The sequence below is a fragment of the Hemicordylus capensis genome, chromosome 6 (genome assembly GCF_027244095.1).
Source record: "Hemicordylus capensis ecotype Gifberg chromosome 6, rHemCap1.1.pri, whole genome shotgun sequence".
NCBI lineage: Eukaryota > Metazoa > Chordata > Lepidosauria > Squamata > Cordylidae > Hemicordylus > Hemicordylus capensis.
This window is the reverse complement of record NC_069662.1, coordinates 8,968,412-8,981,764: the sequence shown is the minus strand read 5'-3', so window position 1 is coordinate 8,981,764 and position 13,353 is coordinate 8,968,412. Positions and strand designations below refer to the sequence as shown.

Sequence of the window (13,353 nt, the reverse complement as noted above, 5' to 3'; positions counted from 1 at the left end):
GTGGCCCAACAGCATCTGGGGACCTACGTTCAAGGACCCCTGGAGTAGGAGGAGGAGAGGGAGGGGAAGGAGATGGAGGGAAAAGAGCTTGTCCTGGGGTAGCAAGCATGACTTTCCCCCTTTGCTAAGCAGGGTCTGCCCAGCTGCATTTGAATGAGAGACTACATGTGTGAGCATTGTAAGATATTCCCCTCAGGGGATGAAGCTGCTCTGGGAAGAGCAGGAAGGTCCAAGTTCCCTCCCTGGCATCTCCAAGATGGGGCTGAGAGCGACTCCTGCGTGCAACTTAGGAGAAGCCACTGCCAATCTGTATAGACAATACCGAGCTAGATGGACCAATGGTCTGACTTGGTATATGGCAGCTTCCTATGTTCCTAGACAATACGGGGCAAGATAGCCCAATTTTTTATTTAGCATATTTGTATATTGCCCACAATTCAGGTCTTTGGGCAGTTTATAATGAAAAAACATTGTTTTAATCAAAGTTAAAACATTAAAACAATTTAAAACAATGATATATTCTATGTGTCTAATTAAAAGCCTGGGGTGAATAACTGTGACTTAACAGCCCTTTTAAAAGCTGTCAGAGATGGGGAGGCTCTTCCATTGGTGCTGAGCCTTTGAAATGTGCTCCCCGATAAATGTCCTGCCCCTGAGTAAGCAACAGATGAGCTGGTGGCAGCTTCAGAGGGACCTCCCCAGTTGGTCTCAACAGGCAATGGAGCTCATAACAGAGAAGGCATTCTCTTAAATATAAAATATAAGGCAGCTTTGTGTGTTCATGAGACCAAAGGAAGGTAGGGTGAAGGCTCTGTACCTGCTCCTCAGTTTTGAGGTCACCAAAGTCTTTGAGGAACTCCGATTCCGAGGGGAACTGGGATGGCTCGAGGAAATGCAGGAGGCTGAAGAGTTCCTCCACTGTGTTCTGGAGTGGGGTGCCAGTCAATAAGACTTTGTGCTCCTAGAAGGGGAAAGTGAAGGACATCACACAGATGCCGAGACTAGACCTTGGCAGCACCACAGGAAGCCAAAGCTAAATTGAAGAAAGAAAGAAAAAAGGCAGAATACCAAATTCTGTGCCTGCACAGCATTGCTGTGGGACCATGGAAGCACAGCCCTGTCCATGGTACTGAAGTCAGCTGTACAAAGAGGGCTGTTGTGTACTTCGTCGACCCATCATACACAAGCAAGCATCAAGTTCAGTTTTCCCTTTGTCGCTAGGAAGGGATGCAGGAAGAGACAAGAACCCTTACCAGGTCCATGTGCTTGAGACTGTCCAGCAGTTTGCAGTTGCGATTCTTAAGGCGATGGGCTTCGTCAATGATGACGCAGCGCCACTCTATCTCCCTCAGCTCGGGGCAGTCCGACAGGATCATCTCAAAGGTGGTGATCAAGGCATCGAACTTGTACGCTCCTGGGATCAGGCGACCCTGTTGGGGACAAAACAGAATGGATCCAGACACACAACAGGAGCAGGTAGGAATTCAATGAATCTCTGCTGCCTGCTCCATCCATAAACTTGGGCCTGGTAGTCCTCATTTATTAATTACATTTTTAGACCACCTCACCCAGGAGGCTCAGGGCGGTTCACATAAATAAAACAGATAAACGCAAACAACCCATTAAAAACTATGAACGTTTAAAGCAGCCCTAGTCCTCCTGGTTGCTAAAGGGCGGGGGGGGAACAGACAATCTAGCCAGCAACATACAAAAACTATGAAGGGACAGGTGAGATTGTGAGGATGCCGTACGATCCTGGATAGGCTCTCCATAGAAGAGAAAAGGATACATACACACATGGACACACGCTTAACCCCCCCAAGAAACATTTCAGTATCTGCTGAAAATATATTGTTATTAATCCCTTTTTAAAAACTCACACAATTTGACTTTTTAATTTTTTAAGCGTGTTTGCAGCATCTTGTTGTACGCCCCAATTCTGGTCCCCTTGTGCCGCTACCACAACCTGGTTCCCTCCCGTACCCGCGAGTCCTTGCAGTACATCTCGTACTGCTGGATCATCTGGCGGGAGGCAAGACTGCCGTGGTACACGATGGTGTTCATCTCGGTCCAGGTGTTGAATTCCCGCTCCCAGTTGGTGATGGTGGAGAGAGGGGCGATGACCAGGAAGGGCCCCCGGATGCCCACGTTGTACACCTCCTGCAGGAAGGCAATCGACTGGATGGTTTTGCCCAGACCCATCTCGTCCGCCAGGATGCAGTTTTGTCTGAATGGAGACAGAAGGGGAGATCGTAAGGCAGCAGCACCGATACTTCTTTGCCAACTCGCCAAACCTCCCCATCCATAAAATGAGAATATTACTGATTTAGTGAACTGCATATATCTCCCTCCCACTGTAACACATAAGTGCAGGATTTGGTATTACTGTATTCACCCAAACAGCAGATGAATCTGAATTTAAGACCCCTTAAAAACAGAGGTTCTACCTGTATTTACCCAAAAGGAAGGGGTCTCTGAATTTAAGATGACCCCGATTACCAACATCAAATAATTGGACGGGGGACGGACACGGACGGACTAGTCTTGGATTCAGATAAATACAACAACAGGTGCAGAAGAGGGCAACCAAGATGATCAGGGGCCTAGAGCACCTTCCTTATGAAGCAAGGCTACACCACCTGGAGCTTTTTAGTTTAGAAAAAAGATTGCACGGAGACATGATAGAGGTCTATAAAATCATGGATGGTGTGGAGAAAGTGGATAGAGAGAGATTCTTCTCCCTCTCACATCAAACTAGAACCAGGGGTCATCCCATGAAATTGATTGCCAGGAGATCTAGGACCAACAAACAGAAGTACTTTTTCACCCAACGCATAATCAACTTATGGAATTCTCTGCCACAAGATGTGGTGACAGCCAACAACCTGGATGGCTTTAAGAGGGGTTTGGATAACTTCATGGAGGAGAGGGCTCTCATAAGCTACTAGTCGGAGGGTTGTGGGCCACCTCCAGCCTCAAAGCAGGATGCCTCTGAGTACCAGTTGCAGGGGAGTAATAGCAGGAGAGAGGGCATGCCCTCAACTCCTGCCTGTGGCTTCCAGCGGCATCTGGTGGGCCACTGTGCGAAACAAGATGCTGGACTAGATGGGCCTCCTTGGGCCTGATCCAGCAGGGCTGTTCTTAGGCACTCATTTCACCATCCAAAGAATCTGGCATTTTGTTTTTAAAACAAGCAGCTTTCAAGCCCTCAAGAACGTTGACTAACTTGGTAGGACCACTGCCTGTTGAAGCTGGGAGTTGAGGATTTCCAGGGATTAAGGTGGGATCTCCGTGCTCCGACATCTTTCTTTGACCAGGTATGTTTATAGATTAAAAGCAGGGGTTCTTAAACTTGGGCCCCCAGATGTTGTTGGCCTGCAACTCCCATCTTCCCCAGCCACCATGTGGCAGTCCAACAACACCTGGAGGACCCACGTTTGAGAGCCCCCAGGTTTAGAAGGCACAACTCAGGTAAGCCTTGGCATAGAACAAGGCCATACAACCTTGGTCCTCCTGCAGTTGTTGACCTACAATTCCCATAATCCCTGCCTGTTGGCCACTGGGGGTGGGGATTATGGGAGCCGTAGTCCAAAGCTCTGCAGCGCTGGAGTACAAGGTTGATTTCCTGATTTAGTACCCAGTTCACAAAGCCTTGCCAAAAACAGCAATAGGACGCCATACTCAGCCAGGCCTTCCCTTTCTGCTCATATCCCTCTCCTTCCTTGGGCTCACCTATTGTACCAGTTGAAAAGCAACCAATTCACCCCCTCGAGCTGATATTCTCGCAGCTGGTTGCCGTTCTTGTACTCGTGGGACAGCTCCAACTTCTTCCAGGAACCTGCCTGGGGACGGGCCTGGAAGTAAAAGCATTAGACACACATACAGAATGGGCCCTGTAACTGACAAGATGGACCTCAATCAAATAGTTTGAGGGCTACTTGATTCAGACTATGATGAGCACCGTTGGATCAAATGGAGGTCCATCTTGTCCTAAACAGGAACAAGATGCCCCTGGAAGCCCCTAAGCAAGTCTTGAAGATAGCCTGTTGCTCTCCTGCCAAAAACGTGAAGTCACCACTCACCACTCGTTTGAGCTCGGGGTGTCTCGACTGGATGCGTTTGAACTCCCGGACTTTCCCCTCGTCCACATCTTCCTTGAGTTCCCACGTGCTGTCCTCGTAAGGCAGCGAACACCACTTCACCAGATAGTAGATGACGGGCTACACACCATTCAAGAAACAGACAAAAGACACACACTTACTGCCAGTTTTTTTTAAATGTACTCTAGTTCTATAGATTTTTCTATCCATGTGCAGTGCTGCTCACAGAACGCACAAAGCAATACACACACATTACAACACACTATGGACACAGAAAGAAGCAGCAGAGCAAAGCAGTGAAGCACTGTTTCAAAAACAGCATCATGACATCCTTCAGCAAAGTCTGCTAAAGGTTGCCATTTTAATTCTTGCGTTTATCAGTCAACTTGTGTTACTTGAAGGAAAAGTGTCTGTCTAAACAAGTCTTTAATTCTGCCAGAACGTGGGAGGTTGTGGGCCTGACGGAGCTCCTTGGGAACAGCATACCACGATTTCAGTGTCGCCACCAAAAAGGCCCTGACATTTCTCATGCCCATCAGCTGTACCTCCAAGGGCAGCAGGACAGAGAGAACCACCTCTGGAGCAGATCTCAAAATGTGGATGGTTTAGGAGGGTGTTAACGAGATCCTTAAGTTCTCCGCAAGGAAGGGAACTTGTAACAGAGATTCCCAAATGTTGACTACAACTCCCATCATTCTGGTTGCAATGATCTTTGGCTGGGGATAATGAGAGTTGTAGTCAATATCTGGGAATACCTGTTACAGAGAACATTGGTCAGCACCTGCTTGGAATGCAGAGCACCCCCTGCCCAGAACACCAACACACCTCGCCATTGTCCTTGTCGATGCTGTGTGACTCATCCAGGATACGGTCAACCTCCACATAATCTGGGTTGAAGGGCTCTTCGTCCTATGGGGAGAGAACACAGAGGGCATGGGCGAGGCTGGGCACATCTGAATTGTAACAGGGGATTTGGCTTGCTAAAAATTTCAGATCCCAGTTCAATTTTAAAACAACAAGCTAAGCTGCAAGTCCCTCTGATACCTCGTGGAAGAAGTGCCTCATCTGAGCCATTTTGGTTTTAAAGCGCTTGAGCTTCTGGTGAATCCGCTTGTCCTTCTCGAGCTGAGCGATGGTGGCCCATTCACAGTGCAAGTAAGAACTAGGGGAAGATGGATGGACAAGAGGGTGGAGTGGTGAGCAAAGCACACATTTTGAAATAGGAACCTCTAGGCCAGGCCTGCTCAACTTTGGCCCCTTAGCTGTTTTTGCACTACAACTCCCATAATTCCTAGCCACAGTAGCCAACAGGGTTATGGGAATTGTAGGCCAACATCTGCAGGAGGGCGAAATTGGAGCAGGCCTGCTCTAGGCCCACCCAGAAAGTGGTACATTGTCAGCAAAAATGAAACCCTCTTGGTGTGGTTCAAATCCCTATACTGTATTTACCCGAATCTAGGTTTCCCCCAAGTTTTTTGGTATTAGAAATAGGGAGGTTGTCTTAAATTCAGAGCTGCTCCTTTTGAGTAAATTCAGACCTGCTCCTTTTGAGTAAATGCAGGTATAACTGGTATTTAACCTTTACTTTTTAAGGGCGTCGTCTTAAATTCGGAGTCTTCTTCAATTCAGGTAGTTATGGTAGATATCCGAGGCTTAGGATCTTTGCCAGCCTTTGAAGGAGCCCTAAACATGCATCTTTTTAGCCTGGCCTTTAGCGATTTTTAAATGGTTTTAATTTCCAGCTGTTCTTAATGGGTGATTTATTTTGTTCTTACTTATTTGAACTGCCTAGAGCCAACTGGGTGAGACAGCATTAAAAAAAATAAAGAAAGCAAATAATTAAGTTGCATGTGCAGCACTGGTTCATGCAGTCTCTCCTGCTCTGACAAAATTCATCTATTCCACCCATTCTCAACCTTGGGTTCCCAGATGATGTTCGACTACAACTCACATCATTCCCAGCTACAATGGCCTTTGGGCACTGTAGATGGGGATGATGGGAGTTGTAGTCAACAGCTAGGAACCCCTGATCTATCCATTGTTTTGGATTATGAGAGGCCCCCTTCTCAGATCTTTTTGCTTGCTTCCCATCCCCTTCCACACCCAGAAGCTCCTTGTCCTTGCCTGTGGAACTAGTCCCAACCTGCACGGAAGCCATGCATGTGTGGGCGTCGCACAGTGGCAGCTAGGAAATGCCTCACCGGTGTGCAGTCATAGTGGGGGTGGAGAAGTGCCACCACAACAGAGGAGCAGCAGATATGGACCTGCTCTCCATGTTAAAGGAGCTGTGTTAGTCCTCAATTTTAAAGGGATGTGCCTGTGATTCGGACGTCGAATCACATTTCAAGCACATCACTACTATCTTTTGGCCTGAGTTTGTCATATTCGTTTCCACCCCACCCACTTCCAAATGCTTCCACAATTCCACTGCTCATCCTTCCCAACCAATCCTGCCCCTTTTTGTACTGCTTACTGTATTAACCCTCCTTCCAAACTCTAGCCAAGCTTTACATAGATGGAATGGCATTTGCCTGCACTCTTCCCTCCATCCATTTCCCCCGATGTCTATTTTCGTTGGGAAGCTCCTTGGGGACAGGGAGCATCCTACATTACCCAAGTGACTCTGTGCACCAATGACCAAGTGTAAGAAACAACCAGCCTCCACTGGGCCGCAAAGTTGTAGGTATCAAGGAAACAACATGATACTCACTAGTTCTTGTATTTGACAAAAAATTCTTCGGCCTCTGTGAACTGCCCATTGGGGAGCTGCAGATTGGGGTGGGGAGGGGGGAAAGAGGGGATTAGAGCACAAAACAGCAAGGGTGGTGGGGGAGAGACTTGACCTTGACCACAAACAATGGTGCGGCCACACCTGGAGTACTGTGTACAATTCTGGTCACTGCATCTAAAAAAGGACATTGCAGAACTGGAAAAGGTGCAGAAGAGGGCAACCAAGATGATCAGGGGCCTAGAGCACCTTTCTTATGAGGCAAGGCTACAACACCTGGGGCTATTTAGTTGACAGAAATGACGGCTGTGGGGAGACAAGATAGAGGTGTGGAGAAAGTGGATAGAGAGAAATTCTTCTCTCTCACACATAACACTAGGGATCATCCCATGAAATTGACTGCTGGGAAATTTAGGACCAGCAAATGGAAGCATTTTTTCACGCAATGCATAATCAACTTGTGGAATTCTCTGCCACAAGATGTAGTGACAGCCAACAACCTGGATGGCTTTAAGAGGGGTTTGGATAACTTCATCGAGGAGAGGTCTATCAACTGCTACTAGCTGGAGGGCTATGGGGCACCTCCAGCCTCAGACACAGAATGCCTCTGAGTACCAGTTGCAAGGGAGTAACAGCAGGAGAGAGGGCATGCCCTCAACTTCTGCCTATGGCTTCCAGCAGCATCTGGTGGCTACTGTGTGAAACAGGATGCTGGACTAGATGGGCCTTGGGCCTGATCCAACAGGGCTGTTCTTATGTTCTTCAATGGAAGGGGCACAAAAACGGCTGCTTCTGTTCTGAACAAGGCTACCTGTTTGGGTTCATACCTGACTCTGGCAGATTAAAAATAATATTTCATAAATTTCCATATCATAGCTTTACCTGCAGCCTGAAGTTTATATACACACACACACACACACACACACACACACACACACAGCATCATAGTTACAATGAAACTGAAGCAGGCTCACAAGGCAGTGTATGTACCTTGCGAGAAGCAGCTAGAGAGCTGCAGGGGACACGTCCCATCCCAACACCCCCAGGAGCAGAAAAGCAGACTCTCACCTCCTTCTTCACCACCCGCATGGAAAGCACTTTGTCCACGATAGCAGCGTCCTCTTCGCTGGGGTTTTCCTGTTGGAGGTAACAGAGTAAGAAGAGAGAGTATTAAGTTAAAAAGAGCTTGCCACCTCATCATTTTCTCTAAGCTGTTTGTATTCAGAGGCCTCTGGATAGGGAGGTGCCACTTACCATAGACAGCAGCCACTGACAGATCTACCTTCCATTAATCTGTCTAATTCCCTTTAATCCACGCGTTCTGAAACTGAAGTCCCCACATCATTCCCTCTAAAGCAGGCCTGCTCAATTTAGCCCCCTCCCCCCACTGTTTCTGGACTACAACTCCCATAATCCCCAGCCACTCCCATAATCCCCAGCCAATAGCCAGGGATTATTGGACTTGTAGGCCAACATGTTCAGGAGGGCCAAAGCTGAGCTGCCTTGTTAAGGTGTGCGTGCACACATGCGTGCCCACACACAGGTTGTGTTTTTTTTAATGTCCACTCAGTTAATTTTAGATCCTGCTCAGATTGAATCAGGAAGGCCCCGCTATGAAAATATTATTATTATTATTTATTTGATTTGTATACCACCCTTCCAAAATGGCTCAGGGCGGTTTCCAATTAAAACAAACCACTAAAAACAGCAAAGAGCTAAAACAAATTAAAAAACAACACAACAATTGACAATTTAAAAACATTTTAAGATAACAATTAAACAATTACAGTGATTAAAAACCCCGAAATCGGGTTTTCAATTTTAAAACAGACCAAATATTAAAATACAGGCACACTCCCTGCCTTGACACTGCTACCCAGAACAAAACTCATTACGTACACAGATGAGAGAACACTGCTCCCCAGAGGTTGCTGGACTGCAATTCCCACTATCTGCTTCCATTTGGAGGAAGGGCACAGCACCAGGGACGCGGCTGCCACACTCACCACAAAGAACTGCATGGAAGGCAGAGCCTCCCCCTCAGGGATGGGTTCCGGCACGGGAGGTTCGGGGGCTGGAGGCTGCTCGGCCTTGATCGGCCCCGTTACGTCCAGCTCCTCGTCGTCTTCGTCATCTGTGATCTTGATGTCTAGATCCTCGGTGTACTTCTTCCGCTTCACCTGCCGGTTGGAGCGCCGCTTCTGCGGTTGGGGAAGGAAAGCACAGGATAAGGGCCCGCACTCCACACAGCTATCAATGATGTTTTCTTCTCCGTGTTGAGATTCCCCACGGGCAGAGAACATGGCACCGACAAGTCCAACGCCCAAGCTGCAAATAGTACTGTTGAATATACTGACCAACTGAGTGTCAAGAGCACCAAGGTGCTTGAAGCAAACCCCGCCCCCCCAATGGAAAAAAATCAAAGAAATGGGGGTGGAGAAGACTGGAAGGGCAAAGTACGGCGGGGGAATCGGAGTGGTGGTCTTCTCCTAAGGCAGAGATCTTCCGCTGGGAGATACTGGGAGGTGGAACTGTGGTTAGAAACACAGGAAGCTGCCTTATACCAGGTCAGCCATTGGTCCATCTAGCTCAGTACTGTCTACACAGACGGGCAGTGGCTTTTCCAAGGTCGCAGGCGGGAGTCTCTCTCAGACCTATCTAGGAGATGCTGTCAGGAAAAGAACTTGGAAAATGGAAGCATGCAGGTGCTCCATCCCCTAAGTGGAATATCTTACAGTTCTCACACGTTTTCTCCCATTCAAATGCAAACTGGGGCAGACCCTGCTTAGCAAAGGAGACAATTCAGGCTGGCTGCCCCAAGACCACCTCTCTTCCCTGGGATTGTGGTTTCTGTAGTTTTTAAAGATGCCCCCATCTCGACTTCAAAAGTTACAGGCGAGCTGTGGTCAATCCCTACACCCCACCCCTCTGCAGAGGAGCCCATCTTTCCATCATGTGTGAAGTGGCCCTCCGGCCTTGATTAAGCCCAATTTCTCAGCCTTGGCAGCACTTGTCCAAAATGAGAACAATGAAGACCTACTCTACAGGCTGCTTATCCGGGTAAACCATATGAAGGTTGCAAACTCCTCTGAATGTTAGAAGTGCTGTGTAAGCAGTAGGGTGGCCAGCAAGAGAGATGGTGAAGTAACGCAGGGATTAAGAATGAGAGTGAAGAATTCTCCCATTTGCAGTGTGCGGGGGATGATACTCACCTGCCTTAGAGGCTTCTTGCAACACACATTAAGTCAGGAATTCCCAAACTTCAGTCCTCAGATGCTGGACTACAACTCCTATCATCCATAGCCACAATGGCCTTCGCAGCTGGGGATGCTGGGAGCTGTAGTCCAGGGACCCACATTTGAGTGGTCCAAGCACGAGTCAGGAGTTCTCAAAGGACTCCGTATAAATGCTTCTACTCCTCCTTCTCGTCAGTTAAGAGGGATTTTGCCCCCAAAGATGTCCGCCTTTTGGCCTCACCTGGACACTGCTTTCCTCCTCCTCACGTGGGGACTGTGCTGGCATCACCTCCGCATCCGAGTTGTCAGAAGAGGCGTTGCGTTTCCGTTTCTTTCCTACTACTGGCGTGATGGTGCTGGAAGGAACGAGAGAGAAATGAAAGATGAAATACGCCCCCTCAAACAGACGGAGGCTTCGAAGTAGAAAAGTTGCATAGTATTGGCTGGGAAATAAGACCAGCTACCCCACACTCCATTCTATTGGCTCATTTCCAAGCCAAGCCAATTTCCAGTCTCCATCCACCCATTCCGAAATAGAGCTTTTGCCTAAGTTCCCCACAGCGCCTGAGAGTCCCCTTGTGACGAGAGGGCTGCCCTTTAACATTCAAAGATGGGTCAAAGGGGAATTTGGGTCAAAGGGGAACTCTCCTCCAGCTCAGGCTAAAATCTGAGCTGGAGAAGAAACCTGGATCTCATAATGCTCACCTCTTCTTGGAGGCGAGCACTGCGAGACCCTGAAACTCACAGCTGGATCCAGGCCTAGCTCCGCCACCATCTCCAACGAGGAGAGACTTCGCCTGACTGGCCCTCACCTGGGCTTTCCACGGCCTTTGCTCTTGCCCGATCCCCCCTGGCCTCTGCCCTTGCGCGGCCGCTCCTCCTTGGGGATGCGCTCGCCCCCGCCCTTCCGCCGCCGCTTGCGCTCTCCCGTCTCCTCGGGCCGCACACTGGGCAACTCGTCCTCGTTCAGCACGCGGGGGATGTTCTGCTCGCCCCGCGCTCGGGCGCGGGCAATGGCTTCCGCCACAATCCGGTTGGCCTTCTCTTGCTTCTTCTGGTGCTCCAGCTTGCGGGATTCGTCCGAGCTGCTCCGGGTAGTCCCACTGGACGAGGGCAGAGCTGCGACCTCGCTGCTGCTCAGCACCTTAACTACCGAGAGCCCCGAGGAGCTGCCTTGTGATGAACTGGCCTGCAAGAGGGTAACCGAGATAGGTGCAGCTTGTCAAGGGTCACATCTTGGCTTTGTCTGGAGGCTCCACTAAGTTGTTAGGTTGCCGTCGGCTGTACCAACACAGGCCCATTCTATTTTTTTTTCTCTCCACCCATCTATGCAACACCTAACTACGCAAGGGATTTAACTGATTTAACAGCTTTTTCTAAAACCCATCTGAATATTCTTCCTCAAATTAAGGGCAACCCTAAAAGAAAGCGAGTCTCTTTCGTAATCTCCAGTCCACTGAAGATCCTACTCATTTTGTATTTACATGGGAGATGCATAAAGATCTCTGAGCTAAATATATTCACAGATTATTAAAACTTTAAAGATGGGGTGTTGTCTGCAAGATGAGGCTGTTTTTGTTGAAAGGATAAAGTGTGTTACATTTAGGGCAGCAAAATTTCTTGCCCAAACACTAATAGCACATACGAAGGCTAAAGAAAATGCTATGGGACTATTGTGGACCATCACAGGCATTTGGTATTCTCCTGGCATCATGATCTAAAATATTCATAGCAATATGTGTGTGTTTTCTCTTATTAATTTCTCCAAAAAAAATTGTTATAGGCCCAATTTTGTATAATAGCAAGCTGATATCTATTATATATTTTGAATAATCTGTTTGTGTGAAAGAACCATACTTTCTGATGAGCTACAGATACCAAATTTTGCAACACACAACCCTGCCACTGAAATTAGTTGAATGCACTACTTTTACACCAGAATATGCTCAGCGAAAATTCACACACTTTTGGGGTGGTAATTTTTTTGAACAATTTCTGAATATACTTGCCGATTATCTACAGATACCAAATTTTACATGAACAATCCTGGCACTTAAATTACCTGAACGCACTACTTTTACACCAGAACATGCTTGTGGACATGCTTAAATAGTTTTGTTTTAAATTCAGCAGAAATTCTGAATTAATTATATTTTAACACTCAATCAGATCAATAATTCTAAAATGACATCGTGCCCAAGAAAAGCAGCTCTTTCTCAGATTCACATTTACTATGTTTCAAATTCACCATATATATATCTACACACACACAAATCGAATGTCTGTTTGTTTGTTCCCTATACATTCCCACACACCTTTGAGTTATTGGGACCAAACTTGACAAGGCTGGACCCTACTAGGACCCTACAAGTAATATAGGCTACCCAGGGACCCCGACAGCCACCCCACACAGACAGATGGACGGATTTACAACAGGTAGAGCCACCAAACTCTGAGAAACGCCGGGTACACTGAGCTACTTATACAATAAAATGTTTTAATTTGGAATCCTGCAAATGTCAAACTGTTCTTTTACTTCCCTTTTCCAAGCACACTAATGAAAAGATATGTAATAGAATTTTTTTAATTCTTGAACTTTTCTACAAGTGTCATCTATGCAAAATGACTTTGCCTGGTCAAGGATAAGCCTCCCTTACTGGTATTACAATAAAATTATATTCTATCATTCATGCATTTTAAGAGCAGCTGCTGAGGAGGGCTATGGATCGGGATCACGAAACGTATTTGATACTAGGTCCTTCCAACCATCCTTGCTCCATTGACTAACCAACCTTGCCAAACCACCCCAAAACTCCTAGAGAGTACTCAAGAGACAGACCAGCAATCTGTTCTTTCTCCTAACACTATCACAGCAACACATCATAATCAGGGCTATGTTCTTGTAAGCCATTTCCAGCCATATGACATGGTCATGGCGACTGGCACGAATGGAATTAAAGGGGAGAATACTTTTTATCAGTGGCAATTAGTTGGGGTGGCTAAACGGAGCTTCCGTGTTCAGAAGCAGTGTACCTCCAAGTACTAGATACTGTCATCTTCAAACCCCACTTGTGGGCATCCTGGCAGCATCTGACTGGCTACTGAGGGAAACCGTGTGTAGCTTCTAAACAGGCCTTTGGACTGATCCAGCTGGGTTCTTCTGATGTACTCACTGCTAAAAACCAACTGGAATTCTGTGCCCAGGCAATCCAAATTCTGTACCAAAAAATCCCCCTCTCTCAATTCAGTACCCTGCACAAATCATGCACACTACGGAAGTTTTTCCTGC

The 13,353-nt window shown here is 47.4% G+C and overlaps 1 protein-coding gene across 6 annotated transcripts in view; it reads right to left on the bottom strand.

Annotated features, from left to right (window-relative positions):
• The window catches only part of CHD8 (chromodomain helicase DNA binding protein 8), a 68,246-nt gene that overhangs the window by 26,678 nt on the left and 28,215 nt on the right, over nt 1-13,353 (bottom strand). For all 6 annotated transcript variants that reach the window (XM_053262118.1, XM_053262123.1, XM_053262122.1 and 3 more), the window contains 12 exons: nt 10,877-11,253; nt 10,306-10,420; nt 8,835-9,029; nt 7,897-7,965; nt 6,811-6,866; nt 5,145-5,262; nt 4,926-5,009; nt 4,083-4,220; nt 3,733-3,854; nt 1,984-2,227; nt 1,254-1,430; nt 818-961 (listed from right to left, as the gene is read on the bottom strand). In XM_053262118.1, coding sequence (XP_053118093.1) covers nt 818-961; nt 1,254-1,430; nt 1,984-2,227; nt 3,733-3,854; nt 4,083-4,220; nt 4,926-5,009; nt 5,145-5,262; nt 6,811-6,866; nt 7,897-7,965; nt 8,835-9,029; nt 10,306-10,420; nt 10,877-11,253 — 1,839 coding nt within the window. The remainder of the gene's footprint in view (nt 1-817; nt 962-1,253; nt 1,431-1,983; nt 2,228-3,732; nt 3,855-4,082; nt 4,221-4,925; nt 5,010-5,144; nt 5,263-6,810; nt 6,867-7,896; nt 7,966-8,834; nt 9,030-10,305; nt 10,421-10,876; nt 11,254-13,353) is intronic.